Source organism: Mya arenaria, chromosome 6, assembly GCF_026914265.1.
Source record: "Mya arenaria isolate MELC-2E11 chromosome 6, ASM2691426v1".
Taxonomy (NCBI): Eukaryota; Metazoa; Mollusca; class Bivalvia; order Myida; family Myidae; genus Mya; species Mya arenaria.
The window spans coordinates 74,735,208-74,752,259 of record NC_069127.1 but is presented as its reverse complement, the minus strand read 5'-3'; the positions used below and the strand labels follow the sequence as shown (position 1 = coordinate 74,752,259).

Below are 17,052 nucleotides of genomic sequence, written 5' to 3'. Positions count from 1 at the left end.
GATATAGGTTGGCTTTTTTATTGTTTTCTATTTTTAACGTCGCTGTAATTTCATTTCAGTTCAACTCAACTCGTCCCATATTTCAAAGTACAACGCCAAATAATAAACAAGGCTGCACAATTGTTGCTTTTGTTCACTTGCACACTTACAGTGAACTATTCCTTCTTTATAAGTTATTTATAATACAATACCAGAGGTAGAATTACATTCAATGAAAAGAATTGATTACGAAAGTCAAACGACCCACTGAGCACGCCTTTAACACCCAGACACCGGATGATTGGACGCTTATAGAAACGATCTCTTCCTGGTCTGTTTTCTCTTTAAATCTGCGGGAGGATTGATTTAAGTTGGACGTTTATACGAAGAATTGGATTCAGAAAATAATGTATGTAAGATTTTCATGTTTTACTATAAAATAGAAATAATATTTATTTCTATTAAACTATTTCTTTAATTAAGTTACAGTTAAAAATTATAGGTTTTAATTTCATTCTTGAGTAAAATATTGTTTTATTGCTTTTATTCTTTATGTGGCATATGATGACGAAAAATATAATAAATATAAATAAATAATAAAATGTTTTCGATGAACTATGCAGTAGTTCAAATGACTTTATGGAGATTTTCGTTGAGGGACCATTTTGAAGATTTTTTGTTACCAATTCAGTATTCCTCGATTTAAATAAAAAATGAAATGTCTTTTTCTTGGAAATATATTTTTTAATCGTTGTGTTTATTCGAAAAATGGTTTGCCATAAAAAATCAAAATATTTCGTCTTCGTTTTATAGAGAAAACAATGAATCGACATTTTTTTTATAAATATATAGCTTTTAAACAGAAACTACTCTTATTTAAGGAATGAATTGAGGGATTGATGTCATGATCGGGGTATGAACGTAGTTGGGCTGGTTAAAGTGTGTTGAATCCGAAGGACTCCACGCTTACTTTAACACTAATGACAACATTAAATTTAACATAAAATAAATAAACACTTTCTTACATGTTGATTTTTAAGTCTTTCGGGTTGCCAAAAGGCAGTTCATTTAATGGATATAATGTGATTTGTAAATATTACGACATTACGCCGATAGGTCCCGATAAATCGTATACACGTGTTGAATTTACCTGAAAACGAGAATTCCACGACAGGAGAATATTATTTTTACTAGTTATCATATTCTTGTCATTTACATCATATGTGCGTGGGAGGGTGGGGGGGGGGTGCGTTTATTTTACGACGACGTCAGGAAATTCATACATCGACGTCGAACCCAGTGAGAATAGGTCTTTTACAAGAGTTTGACTGAGAGTTTAGTTTCTTAAACACTTCGACTAACCATTTCACAAAACGGCCGTCTGACGGAGCACTGTATTTTGGAAACAGGTCTGTCGAAGTGTTTGATGAAAATAATCACCTTATCAAACTCCGGTAATAAAACGAAGGCGATGATCTTCAAGATTGTCCTTTGTTCCATTTAAAATGGTGTAGTAAAGGAAAAGTTATCTTTGTTTTAAGTCTTCATTTGAAGCAAAATGTCGCCTTCCGACTTGCATATATGACGTAATTAATCACGTGGTATACACACACGGTGTAAGCGTGTCACATTGTCACACCATTGGTGGTGTGTAAGCTTATTTAAACTCGCACTCGGGCCTTTCCCTTTCGGCGAGTGCTCCGATAAGATTGTGAGTCATTTAAGTTTTTTGAATCTTAGTGCACCGACAGAGTGTAACCCTGGTTAGAGCTACCCTGGTTCTTAAACGTGCACCAGTGTATAGCACTGTCACACGGGACCCTAATTTTAACGTCCCTCCCGAAAGACGATGCAATTGTTTTAGTGGTGCGACGGGGGGTCGAACCTGCGACCCCTGGATTAATAGTCAAATACGTTACCACTAGGCCACGGATACGCCCCTCTCATACCATTTCTCTCGACATTCCGCTACATACGGTGAACAAAGGCAATGCGGATGACGACGAGTGTAACCGAAATGTCTTGTCATAACTGTTCTGCCGTTTCGAAGTTATCGAATTTTTGTTAAAATAAAGATGCGAGTTTTTTATATGTTTTATATATTTTACAAGATGTTAAAATGTGCAAGATGATGTGTGGTTCTGTATTATTTATTATCCTGCTTTATCTGTGGGAGTGCTCTTAACACGCTACTGCTCCTCTAAAGGGCATTGGAATGTGTTTGTTACAGGAGAATCGTTGCGGTTTAAACTGACACTTATTCGCTGGTGCGGTAACGCACGATTACTCATCATAATGCATTTACCTTGAAACATAAATCATTACAATTTTGAAAAATCAAGCATAATTTCAATGGGGCTATATAAATATATAATTGCTTTAATATTTCTGTATCCTTCTTCCGGGATAGTGTGATATGCAAAATACTTACAACTTCTATGAAAAGCCTGTCACGGATAATTATTTAACGGCTGCGGTTACAATGGGCTGTAAAAGCGTTTCTGCGGTCACTTGCAAACAAATTGTAAATTTTAAAAGATTTGATTACATGATAACTTAACCTTTAGCCACTGCAGTTACAATTTCATTTTAAGCGTCATGAATATGTTTACGTTTATTACAAACATATCTATTTCAAATATTTGTCTATTCATTTGCTTTATAATTAGTTTTCTTAAAAAAATATTGCAGCTTTGTGTATTCATACGTAAATGTACTTTTCCACCTCACATACAAAATTACAGTTCAGATTAAAGGACTAAATTGGTATATCATTTATCGAAGTTTATATTGCAAATATGTTATAATGCAATAAATTAATTTAATGAAAATCGCCGTATCCATTTACATATAGTGTGTCATATAGGCTAAATTTGTTAGAAACTGTTTCAGCAATTTGCAGTTGCTGTTGTGTAAATGTGAAGAACTGAGCAAGATGAAGATCATTCTAGTGGTGTGTGTGCTTCTAGCCACAATACTTCAGGAGCACACATCAAGGTAAATATACATGTTAGCCTTACTATTAGCTTATACCTTAAGAATTGAGATGTGAAGATAGTTGTAAGCCTATGATGCAGGCTCGAGTCCATTCCGGTACTGGTTCCTGTTTTGAGTCTATGCCGGTACTGGCTCCCGTTTTGAGTCCATTCCGGTACTGGCTCCCGTTTTGAGAAGCACAGATAAATTGTTTATTGTTGGCTCAAAGCTGCACTCACACAAATTAACAGTGTCCTTTTTAATATTTTTGTCTCAAAATCAGCTCATTTTGGCATCATCTCCTTCAATTCAGTCATTTAAGACATCTAACCTACACTAGAACATATCTCAATTGTTTGGTAAACTGCCGAAAATTTCATTCTTATTAAAGCTTAAGGTGGAACGCGACTATGATTTTTTTCGAGTTACTGTCGGTATACGGTATACGAATAGAAGAGCATATGCCCAGTTGGGGACTGTTTTTACATTTTCAATATTCGGAACAGTTTTGAATCTACGAGTCTTCAAAATATGCCACTGACGTCAATTTTGAGACGTCTGCCATATTTTTGCGTTCCAGCTACGATAACCGATATTTTCATCAATTCTTCGTTTACAGCTATGAAATTTAAACGTCAAGTACGCCTTGTGAAAACGTTTACGCTCATATATTTTGCTTTCTCTTGTTGAACGTTATTGTTTCTAAATTCGTCTATAACGTCATTTTTCGCGGGAAAAACGGCGTCGTGTTTCGCTGAAAAAAGTGCGCCTTTCTTTAATTCTTGAAAAAAAAACTGCTCGTTTAATTTTTGATTTTTTTAAATACATGTATTCAATGTTTTATTACAAATCGCCTGATATCAAAAAAGGGTACCTCACCGAGTTATGCGTTATGCTCTTTTGTCAGCAGTCTTATATCACTGGTTTCCAGACATTTACGCAAAAAATGGCTCATTCCAAGACAGTGAGAGTGCAGCTTTAAGACCAATATAATGTAAAATTGTATATATATTGGAATGGCGAATCATGCTTAATAAAAAGTGTAGTGCACGAATAATTTTTTGAATAATAATGAATATTAATGGACTGAGATTGTTGCTTCTATCCTGATTGTGCTGCTGAAGTATCACGCTTTCAGTGTGCATTTTAATTAACATTGGAAAAGGCAAAACTATCAATAATGCCTCCTGTGACATGTCTGAAAAAATTGGGTAGGTTAGTTGGACTTGTTTTTTTCGTTTCAATAGAAGGATTTTTCATATATCTATGCGTCTTTCCTTCATGTATTCATATGTTTTCCATTTGAAACCTCTTGCAATATGTTTAACGCTTTCGCACCCGATATTTAATTCATTCATGCCGAATTTTCGCACTTATTTGAGAAAAACAGTATATATTTTTTTTAGTCTGCATCCAGTGATACGACCGACCCTTATATATATATATATATATAAGGGTCGGTCGTATCACTGGATGCAGACTAAAAAAGGGCCTTTAAAATGATAAAAAAGTGTTCATGTATTACTTGAGCATTGTTATACTATATTGGTCCGTTTATTTGTGAAAAAAAATGGTATGTTTTTTTTCATATTTGGTTATAATATCATTATTTTTAATTTAATGAAATTGTTTACGTACTTTCCTGCTTAACGTTTTAATTGTACCTAATTATATGAGTATAAGAATAACACCATAAACAATTACAAAGTACATGTATGATTACAATTCTACATATGAATTAAAACGTATATATCACATCGTAAACAGAGCAAGTGTGTGCAATTCTACGACAACTAAACAAGTTTCAAGCAGCGACAAATATTATAAGAGTTGTGGCTGGTGGGGATGGAGTCGATGTGCGTCATACAGAACTGCGTACAGGTGAGTACAGGGTACAAGGGTACAATACCGAAGCTTATACGAAAGGTCTCAAGTTTAGGTTACGAAATGTTTAAAAATCAAATCCGGTCTTAGGGTTAATTTATATGAATGGTTTCAAGCCTGTGTTCAGTGACGATGACGATGTTTAAAAATGGTTCCCGATCTGAGTTCAAACTCAAAACGAAGTAATTTAAATATTAGTTTCCTTCTATATAGGACTGATTGTGGAAAATATTGTACGTATATAATAAATCGCATCGGGATCATTGATATATCATATCATGGAAACTTTTATTTTATTTATCTGAAGCTGGGGTAAGACTTGGGAATCTACATATAGTCTGATTCGGTGTATAAGATTGATGTGTACTTATGTTGTCCTTTGTTGCGATCATATTTATTTGGCGCCATAAAACATAAAAATTATGTGTAGTGAGCAAGTCTAATATAAGCTGTTATACCGTGCATATAATTTCATATAACCCAAATACCTTAACGAAATGATAAATCTTTATAAACCACCAGAAAACAGTTTTATCATAAAGCATGTCTTCTTTCGCAGGACTCAGTCTGTAACCACTCAGGAATGCTGTACAGGATCCTATGGACATCCTGACTCCGGTTGCTCAGGTGGTGGGTATCTTTGGTATTTTTTTATATGGCTTCTTAAGTCGTGAGTGTGCCGTTTGGCTCCCGCAATTCGGTTTAAACAACCAGTGTGTGTTCACTTATTTTTCACGGACCGTGCCAAGGCGGTTCCCCAACATTTACCAATGCAGCTTTTCTGTTTGGCGTTCCTTGTCTTGTAGTTGTGTTTCTTTTGTTTGGTGTTTGTTGTCTAGCAGAGTTGTTTCTTTTGTTTTGTGTTTGTATAATATTGACCCATGTGCCTCTTAACCGGACATTGGATAATAATACGGGGCACCAGGGCTTGTACATGTAATGCCCATCAAAATACCGCTGTGCAGCCGATATAAAGAGGCGTTGGAAGTGCGGTACCTACCATTGCTGTCTCAACCAAACCGAGTCTGCACATATCATTGCTGCACATACCATTGCTGTCCCAACCAAACTGAGTCTGCACCTAGCATTGCTGTCTCAACCAAACCGAGTCTGCACCTATCATTGCTGCACATACCATTGCTGTCCCAACCAAACTGAGTCTGCACCTAGCATTGCTGTTTCAACCAAATCGAGTCTGCACCTATCATTGCTGTCTCAACCAAACGAGTCTGCACCTATCGTTGCTGCTCCTACCATTGCTGTCTCAACCAAACCGAGTCTGCACCTATCGTTGCTTCACATACCATTGCTGTCCCAACCAAACCGAGTCTGCACCTATCATTGCTGCACCTACCATTGCTGTTTCAACCAAACCGAGTCTGCTCCTATCATTGCTGCACCTACCATTGCTGTTTCAACCAAACCGACTCTGCATCTACCATTGCTGTCTCAATCAAACCGAGTCTGCACCTGCCATTGCTGTCTCAGTCAAACCGAGTCTGCATCTACCATTGCTGTCTCAATCAAACCGAGTCTGCACCTGCCATTGCTGTCTCAGTCAAACCGAGTCTGCACCTGCCATTGCTGTCTCAATCAAACCGAGTCTGCACCTGCCATTGCTGTCTCAATCAAACCGAGTCTGCACCTACCATTGCTGTCTCAATCAAACCGAGTCTGCACCTGCCATTGCTGTCGCAATCAAACCGAGTCTGCACCTGCCATTGCTGTCTCAATCAAACCGAGTCTGCACCTACCATTGCTGTCGCAATCAAACCGAGTCTGCACCTGCCATTGCTGTCTCAATCAAACCGAGTCTGCACCTGCCATTGCTGTCTCAATCAAACCGAGTCTGCACCTGCCATTGCTGTCGCAATCAAACCGAGTCTGCACCTGCCATTGCTGTCTCAATCAAACCGAGTCTGCACCTGCCATTGCTGTCGCAATCAAACCGAGTCTGCACCTGCCATTGCTGTCTCAATCAAACCGAGTCTGCACCTGCCATTGCTGTCTCAATCAAACCGAGTCTGCACCTATCGTTGATGCACATACCATTGCTGTCTCAATCAAACCGAGTCTGCACCTGCCATTGCTGTCACAATCAAACCGAGTCTGCACCTACCATTGCTGTCACAATCAAACCGAGTCTGCACCTACCATTGCTGTCTCAATCAAACCGAGTCTGCTCCTACCATTGCTGTCTCAATCAAACCGAGTCTGCACCTATCGTTGATGCACATACCATTGCTGTCTCAATCAAACCGAGTCTGCACCTACCATTGCTGTCGCAATCAAACCGAGTCTGCACCTGCCATTGCTGTCGCAATCAAACCGAGTCTGCACCTGCCATTGCTGTCTCAATCAAACCGAGTCTGCACCTGCCATTGCTGTCTCAATCAAACCGAGTCTGCACCTGCCATTGCTGTCGCAATCAAACCGAGTCTGCACCTACCATTGCTGTCTCAATCAAACCGAGTCTGCACCTACCATTGCTGTCGCAATCAAACCGAGTCTGCACCTACCATTGCTGTCGCAATCAAACCGAGTCTGCACCTACCATTGCTGTCTCAATCAAACCGAGTCTGCACCTACCATTGCTGTCGCAATCAAACCGAGTCTGCACCTGCCATTGCTGTCTCAATCAAACCGAGTCTGCACCTGTCATTGCTGTCACAATCAAACCGAGTCTGCACCTGCCATTGCTGTCTCAATCAAACCGAGTCTGCACATACCATTGCTGTCGCAATCAAACCGAGTCTGCACATACCATTGCTGTCTCAATCAAACCGAGTCTGCACCTGCCATTGCTGTCTCAATCAAACCGAGTCTGCACCTGCCATTGCTGTCACAATCAAACCGAGTCTGCACCTGCCATTGCTGACTCAGCCAAATTGGGATTGAATAGTTCAAAGATGTTTCAAACAAACCTAAACAGCGAGTAATTAGACGCCATTTATTTTGGGTTTATGTTGAGATTAACTGGTGGCATTTTCTCTACCGTTTAAACGCATTGAGACTGGTGTGGGAATACAGTTCGTGCTTGCATATGTTAAACATTAAAGTATACTAGTTTTTTATTAAACATTTTAGAATGCGAATACAAGTCGGATATGCCGTCGAATAGATGCAGTGGGAAAGTCTGCAGGGGCTTTACTTGTGGTAAGTATACGTTGGACTTCTTTCGTTGTTTTGCCTGTGAAACTATCCTTAAAATATCTTGAGTAGGGTCAGTCATTTAATTTGTATTTTGGTATTTTTTTATAATATTTTTTTATGAGTTGAATAATTGCTCATTAATACGTATGGTTGATATGGGGATTCAAGTAGACGAATTACTTTCGTGAGATATTTTCCATGTCTAATTCTTAAGCTCTGCTTCATTACAGACCGGTCGGGCAGTGCTGCTCCACAAGTAGACATTTCCGACGACAAGCGCGACGCCAACAACAACGACGCGTGGAAACTTCTTGAAGTAAACGCCACGTGCTTCGTGGATTTCACGTGCCCGACGTGCGCGTGTGATTGTCAGGATCGAAAGAAGCGGGCCGTGGCGGCGGTTGGAGAGGAGGGAGAGCTCCTGAAGAAGTTTGACAGGGTTCGGCGTGCCGCCGGCTGCTTGTGCTCCAAGAACGTTCCTTGCAGCACGTGCTCTGTGAGCAATACTGCAATGTTTGAAGTGAAGAATGGTAAGGGGGAATTTTCGTTGCTGACGTTTGATATATAGGAGACTTTGTCAACATTTGTTCGTTGATATGGTAGTCAAGCCCGGGTGCATATATGAAGACATTATTGTTTCGAAAATAATAAGTTATTTATTTTCGGTTGAAACTAATTTGTTTTATTTCTATTATAATGACGACCCGATATGAATTATGCTTGAGTTCGTTTCCTGGGAAAAAAACAAGGAGTCCGTTTCATCAAAGAACCTTAGAACAAGTTTTCTATCGAGGAAAGCTTTATTACAGTACAGTACTGCTGCTGATAAGTTCTTGAGATACGAACTTGCTTCTAGAACTCTTATGACATGGTCTACTGAACTGTGTCCTTTTTGAGAGGCCAAGATAACGTCCCCTTGGTTGAATCCAATCCACTTCCTTTTGTATGAAAAGCAGGCAAAATTTAGCAGTTTTAGAGTAAGTTTTCAAAATCGAATGAAGGTTATTATTTATTTTGAGATTTAAGGTATAACTTTTTTTACAATTATTCAATCCACATTTTTTGTATAAACAGGCAAAGAGATATGGCGGAAGCCGTGTAGCACTAAGTGCCGAGACTGTTCCGGCCAGCCCGGATGTTTCGACAACGGCGAGACGTACAAAACGACAGTCACATGCAGCGCAGCCGGATATGACGTCAATGACGAAGTAGAGCTTCCGGAAGAGGTTGTACTTCTTGTTAGAAGCGTAGACCCACCCGCTGTCGCCTTCCCAGGTACTTTGCAGAGTTTGATTAATCCTGTTCTAAACAAGCGAAACCTTAAAAAATCATTTAAACAACCATATGCAATGCACATTGCAAAGTCAATTAAGTATTGCTGTTAAACATGTGTGGGTTTCTTCTGTAAAAACAGTATATATACACTAAATACTATACTTTTGTAATTATATAATTAGATATAAGTACACATCTTATAAAAATGTGCATAAAATGGACGAAGATGTAAAATGAATCGTGTCAACATTAATCTATCAGAGAAGCCGAAAGTTAGTTTTAATCTGATTTATCTCCTCTTAACCGACGCCCATACTGCATTACTTTTTCCATACATTATGACAAAATCATTCAACCTATCTAATATTCCTAGAGTCTGATGGGACAGTGACGGCAAGATGGTTGGACCCAGTGGGCACAATACTGGCGACACCGGACTTTGAGTTTCCTGAGCGCACGGGAGCTGTGGAGTTCACCTTAACCGGAACTATATCAACCACTTCCGGGGAAGAGCTCTTCGCCTTAAATGGTATTTTATTAAGTCGTAGGGGTTGAAGGTGTTTGAGACGGGAACTGATCATCAATTTTATCAGTTAAATTTTAAAAGAACAAATATTTGCCAAACGCGATTTTGTCTGTTTTCATACGTGACCAACTATAGTATGCGAAATGCATAAACAAGTTGAAATCAAAACTTCTGTGCGTACATTATTCAACGATCTATATCAAATTTCATTTTAACAAAAAGAACAATGAACGCATATCACGGTATAAATACCTGTCAACACGGTACTAAATTATTTGTAATGAAATAAGACCCGTTGATAGAAAACAAATTAACTGTTTTTGAAAACAACAAATTTCGTAAATTCAAATAAGTCTGCAGAGCGAAACCGTAATTAAAACTTGTATTATATACGAAAAAATATTATTAAAGTAATTCGTCAGCAAGGAAGAGAAACGTGGCATTTAAAGACACCATGATGTAAATGGGTTCCATGTTACAAAGACATCCTGGTTTTGTTACAATGTTTAACTTCTGGACGAAATAATTCCAATTTTCACGTCTGAAATTCAACGACAAATCGGCTTCGCCTTTATGTGGTATTTCATATCAGTTTTTCAGTCAATTATATAAAGTTATCAATAGCATAAAAGAAGAACCAAAACTTTTACTAAACCATAGACCTGAGTTTTATCAAATTTGCTACAGATAACAAACGTGGCCTAAAATGACTGGTTCATCAATATCAACTTTTTTTTCAGAGGAAGCACTATAATAATACTTTTCAGTTAAGTAAGGAGAATCTCAGTGCTAAATCGAATGACCATGAAAACATTAGTCTGAATTTTCAAGTGCGAAGCTGCCTGAACGCAAGTTCGCAGAACTTTGCGTAATAGAATTTTGACAGGTCGAAGTTTTTGTCATACCAAAACCCTGAATTTGAAATAAATATCGAGGGGGGTAGGGGTGAAGGGGTTAATATGCAGTCCGTCATCAATCTGCGTATGCCCAAATTCGCCATAGCTAGGCGCCTGAATTCAACTACGCACTGACGTCCAATAGTGACGTCAGTGTGACGTCACCTTTGGTCAGATTAAGATGTCGCCGACGTCGTTATCTAATTTCAATTGTGATTATTTCCCTGCAGAGACGTCGGGAAGCATCGAGGTTATCTCGGACCTGTCGCTGGAGGCGTCTGCGGACTACAACCTCACATTGTGTGTGGAAACCCGCCGCCACAACGTCTGCGCTTTCCTTGTAGTGTCCTTTTGTAAGTGCATAAGGCAAAAATAAAACGAGTTTTCTCTTAACCACTCAATGAATGAATTTTTTTGACAAGTAGTTTACTCGTGACTATGAGAGCCGGGCTCTATAAACACAAAGTTTTCTCAACAGATAAGTTTTGGTTGTTGTTATATGCATTAAATAACCGGCATTTATGTATATATTTAAAATAAACTATTAAACAGTCAAACTCCTTTTAAAAGGCTCTTTTTATGTCCACAGAGCCCATACATAGTGCTCCGACTACACACACCTAAACACTGACATATCGATCGCAATTTTAGTAAGAAAAGATAATATAAGATTAAATAGAATTTATTTCCAGTCAGGGGTCATGTTATATGACATGCTAATAACTGTACATGTACTCGTATGTTTGTGTTAGTGGGCGAGCCCGAGGAACCCTACTGCTCGGCGATAGGCGCCTGGGCCGACGTGCCTCACATGGACTCCTGGTGCCAGCTCGCCTGTAAACACTCTACTCCGTACTGCCCACCGACACACTGCAAGTGCTCGGACGAGCCGGAACCGGTAACACTTATTATAAATAAGACTTTTTACAAGATAATTTATCATTTTACGATGCAAAATGTCGCTAGCGTAGTTTAAAAAGTGAACTCTAAATTGGAATGACAAGATTTTTTTGATTTTTTAAAAATTTGCTATTCCGGTGCCAGCGAGTTTAGGGGCTAGCAATTATAGCATTTATAAAATATCAAAGTAATAAGCGTTTGAAACGATACCTTTTCTTCGTTGGTCGAAAATATGGGTATGCTTTGTTCGTTTGGCTTTATGATGTCGGCAGTTTCGCCCGTATGTATGACATATCTCTTTGCCCAAAATTGCCTCGACATTTTTACTGGAAGACGACGTAATCATTATTGGGTGATCACTGACCTATAATGGTATATAGGTCCGTGGTTTGATGTAACTGTCCTTTTGTATTGTTTTAACTATGGTAATTTTACATTTCTGAACTTGTTTGCAGTACCTTTGCAATTTATATCCGACAGCTACTGATAAATAGAACAATGATACCATAAGTGTGCTTAATTCCAACCTGTTTGTCCACTCACTACAGGATCGCCACTACTGCACGCCTGTGCATCCATGGAGTACGGTGATTGGAATGGCTGCTTGGTGTGACTGGACATGTAACGACCCGGAATGGAAAAACGTCACCTGCCTCAACAGCTACTGCGCCTGTGTACCTCCGGTCTTCACAATAAGCGAGGCTGCACCATAGGACGGGAACCAAGAGAGCCCGGTTGTGACACTACATCTCTCACTTTATATACTAACTTATAGCGCAGTTGCACCTCCGAAAACGACGTAGCTTCACTTTGAAGACCGGGAACAAGTCTTATTGTCTGCCTCAGTTTCGTAACGAAATGCACTTCGCAAATTATCTTATACTAAAGTGACTAAATGAGGTCTGACTACTTAAAATACTATGGTGTATGTATCATGACTTTATAAACGCGAATTACCCGGTTAAATGGGCTGTCTCTCTTCAGCAAAACGTAATATACTCCCTATTTTTCTCCGGTAATAACTTACGTCTCACGTCATTACAAATGTGACTATCCAATTGTCTATAAATGGACTGTCTCACTGTAGCAAAGCATAATCTACGTAATTTCTCGGGTAATTATCATATTAATAGCAATATATTCCTACAAGTATGTTATTCTATATAAGGCATGTGATAGAGTAACATGAGACAAAGCCCCCTGTGTTATTTAAAAATATATCAAACTTTTGAGTGACCAAGAGCTTGTGAAGCACAAACTAATTTTATAAAAATCAGACAAACAATAACATAAACGTGCAAAGGTGTGGCTTCGTAAAATGATGTGTCTTCGTACGTACCTTCAGAAGCTGTCTGTGAAAACTCAATAATGTTATAAGCATTCATTTGTTGATTTGCATTCATTTGTTGATTTAAGCAAGAAAGAAAAATTGCTGCAAAGATTGATTGTTTTTATTAAAGGATGTCAGCTTATTTAATGTTGAAAATCCTTATTATTAATTTCTGAATTTCTTTTTCTTCACTTTATTTTTACATGTACTTCGTTTTTGATAAATCGTTTTTCTGATATCAGCTGCTTTGTTAAATTAATTTGTATTTCATATGCTGTAAATATTCAAATGATGAAAATTTGTTATTTTGGTGGGGGTGTTGTTTTTTTTTCAAAAATGTTACAAATAAGTACGTTAAACAAATTTACAAAAAACACACACATTTATTTGAAGACCTAAGAAAACTAAAGGTACCAATGGATTAACGTTGCATTATTTTCCAAACTTCTAAACTCTGATGGAAGTGCAATTGATCATAGTTGCTACATTTTTAAGGTTTTGCAGAGAAATAAGCAAACCTTAAGTGTTAAAAATTAAACAGTTTGGTTTCATTTTTGTATGTGTCAATGGCCTCTTAGTTGCTGTGTTTATTCATTTACTTACTCCATAAATTGTCTTATATCAGCCATTGTTTCATTTGTTGTTGTTTTTGCTGTTGTTGTTAATTTCTTTAATTGCTTTAGTTTACTTTTTAGTCTACTTTTTATGGATTATCTGCTTAATGTTACATAACATATTGCCCAGTCTTTTGAATTTATCATTCTTATTTTGTTCTAAACTATACAATTAATTTGTTCTTGTTCAAATAAAAGTTAACAACTTATTGTTCGTTGTCGAAGCCAGCTCTAGCAGCATTATACCAAAGGCATCTGAATCATTGTTTGTTACTAAAATGTTGTTTAAAACCATTTTGGGTACATACAATGAGATAAAGTGTACCCAAAATGGTTTTAAACAACATTTTAGTGACAAACAATGATTCAGATGCCTGTATATCAAAGATACTAAATATCTTCAAATGTGTTGTTTATCTCATTGTATGTACCCAAAATGGTTTTAAGTTAAACAACATTTTAGTAACAAACAATGATTCAGATGCCTGTGCATTATACACTATACATTAGGTTCGTGTCATGGTGATTTTCAGACTTGTTTACTTGTCGTGTGGTGTGGCAACCACTTTAACTCCAACAATGTTACATAATTATATTTCAAGTTGAGTGTGTCCAGTATGAACTTTATATTTCAATAAAAATGTTTAAATTTACGCCCATGCTTCCAACAATGGGATAGCCTGACTGACTCTTATTTACTTATTTTAAAGCTGCACTTTCATTGACAACTTTTTCAATTTTTTGTCTTGGAATGAGCCATTATTTGCATAAATGTCTGAAATTCGGTGAGATAAGACTACTGATAAAGGTCAAAAGTTTTTTTTTAATATTAACGCTCGAAAATTGACGTTTTATGGCTGAAAGCGTTACTATTATCAGTGTGTGTATACCACGTGATAAATTACGTCATATATGCTACGTCGGAAGGCAAAAAGTTGCTTAAAATAGAGACATAAATCAAAGATAACTTTTCATTTACAACACCGTTTTAAATGAAACAACGGACAGTCTATGCCGCTTAAGGAGCCCCATGGTGCACATTTGTTTTATTTCCGGAATATGATGAGGTCATTAGATTCATCAAACACTTCGACAAACCTGTTTTCAAAATAATGTTTTGACAGTGCTCCGTCAGACGGCCGTAAATAGTGAAAAGGTTTGTCGAAGTGTTTTAAGAAACTAAACTCACAATCAAATTCTATTAAGACCGAATGTGGGGCTCCGTAAGCGGCGTAGACTGCGTTATGTTTTATTTAAAATGGTGAAAAAAATAGTGTTTATTTTTGTTTAAAGTCTTTTTCAAATCAAAATATTTATTGCCTTCCGACGTAGCATTTATGACGCAATGTATCACGGGGTATACACACACTGATTATAAACGCCATTCGAAAGATTTCGGCTTTTTCCAAACAATTGAGATCTGTTCTGTTGTGTGTTATCCAATATGACTGTTTTGATAACACAGATGCCAAAATCAACTGATTCCGAGACAAAAAAATGTCAGATCGGCCAATCTGTTAGAATGCAGTTTTAAAAGCCACTGACAAAAACAGAAAGTCGTCAATTGGTTTTGTTAAGTGAGTTTTTTAGCGGTTCGCACATGCGCGCTGGCTAGATTAGAGGCAGTTTGCACATTTTACATTTGACTTTATAACTTTTCTTGCGACTTTAAATTGAGTTCATTTTTCTCATATTTTTTTACGAGCAGAACTAACGAAAAAATGTTATTTAAAAAGACTAGCTCATTTCTACTGGACTTGAAGTTAGTTTTCCCCGTAATGCAACACTTATTTTACCATTAGTTTTCTCCATGATATCGAAATTGCTGAAAAAAAATAAAATTCAAGTTTAAACAAATATTTTGGCTTTAGTTGTGTGCGAACAATTAGAAAAAAATAGAAAACCGATGTCATGACCACAAGACCACAAGGACTTTTACACTTTTAAGGAGATATATATTTTGACCTTACAACAATTGCATTGATAACATCACGTTGTAATGTCAATCAACCAATCACGAAATCGCTGAAATCGTTAGAAACGCTATTGAAAATTGTGGTCTTCAACGACAATATTTGAGCAAAAATCAACATTTGCTGAAGAGTTCCAGCTGTCAGTACTATCTTAGTTTTAGCACTCCTCATTTGGTTGTACTCTTTGTTTCGTAATAAAAAGTGACTTTTACAAATCATGAGCGAGTCCTTTTAAAATGGTGTCCATAGTTTGATTCACTTAAGAAGTAATATTTTCGTTTGAGTTATAAACGTCATATATTTCCACCTCAATTTCCATTCCTTAAATGAACGGCCTTTCGGCAATTGCGAGTACAGTGTGTGTATACCACGTGATAAATTGCGTCATAAATGCTACGTCGGAAGGCAATATTTTGCTTCGAATGAAGTCTTTAACAAAGATATATTTCCTATTTCTTCACCATTTTAAATGAAACATAGCGCAGTCTAAATCGCTTACGGAGCCCCACATTCGTTTTTTACCAGAATTTGATTGAGAGTTTGGTTTCTTAAAACATTCACAATACGGCCGTCTGACGGAGCACTGTCAAAATCAAGATTTTGGAAACAGGTTTGTTGAAGTGTTGTTGAAACTAATTACCTTATCAAGCTTGTGCAATTAAACGAAGGAGGAGCTCTTTAAGCGGCATAGACTGCCCTTTGTTTCATTTAAAATGGTGTAATAAAAGAAAAGTTATTTGTGATTTAACTCTTTATTTTAAGCAAAATGTTGCCTTCCGACGTAGCATATATAACGTCATTTATCACGTGGTATACACACACTGGATTATCATCCGATGAACGCAACATGTTCGGATCACGTATCAATATGCATGTACATTGAAAATTGTTTATCTCGTTGTTGTTTTTTAATTTTGTCAGCAGGCATGAAAAGTAATTGGATATATTTAGAAAGCTCGTACGTTTTTCATTTAAAGCTGCACTCTCACAGTTGGACGTTTTGACAACTTCTTTATTTTTGTCTTTGAGCGAGCCATTTTTTGCGAAAATCCATGGAGACCAGTTATATAAGACTGCTGACAAAAAATCAGATCGCGGATTTTTATATATAGTTCAAAAATTGATGTTTTATGCATTGTTCTTTAACTGTTAGTAACGGTTTAAGCCATAGAACATTAATTTTCGAAAGGAAATATGAAAATTTACGATCTGATTTTTTGTCAGCAATCTTATATCATTGGTTTGCAGATATTTACGCAAAAAATTGCTCTTTCCAAGACAAAAAATAAAAAAAAGTTGTTAAAATGGTCAATCTGTGAGAGTGCAGCTTCAAAGTAGTACAGTAACTAGTTAAAATAGTTAACTTATTTGGAAAACTGAGAATGCAATATACAAGTAGAGTCGGTGTATTTAAGAAACCCTTTCAAGAACATCGACCAGCCCGACTTGGGTGTGGTAGAAATCCACTGATCTGTTTGCGATAATAAGGTTTGCATAATTAGTTTAAATATTTGTACGTATATTATTAGGGAGGGATGGGGGAGGG

At 37.2% G+C, this 17,052-nt stretch overlaps 1 protein-coding gene across 1 annotated transcript; it reads left to right on the top strand.

Annotated features, from left to right (window-relative positions):
- Nucleotides 1-233: 233 nt before the first annotated feature.
- On the top strand, nucleotides 234-13,742 carry LOC128238407 (uncharacterized). Its single transcript, XM_052954314.1, has 11 exons — nucleotides 234-388; nucleotides 2,872-2,976; nucleotides 4,723-4,836; nucleotides 5,399-5,469; nucleotides 7,927-7,995; nucleotides 8,223-8,522; nucleotides 9,067-9,267; nucleotides 9,641-9,796; nucleotides 10,920-11,042; nucleotides 11,442-11,587; nucleotides 12,138-13,742. Exons 2-11 carry the CDS (start codon nucleotides 2,915-2,917, stop codon nucleotides 12,300-12,302), a joined length of 1,407 nt encoding a protein of 468 aa, XP_052810274.1. The 5' UTR covers nucleotides 234-388; nucleotides 2,872-2,914; the 3' UTR covers nucleotides 12,303-13,742.
- Nucleotides 13,743-17,052: the final 3,310 nt, after the last annotated feature.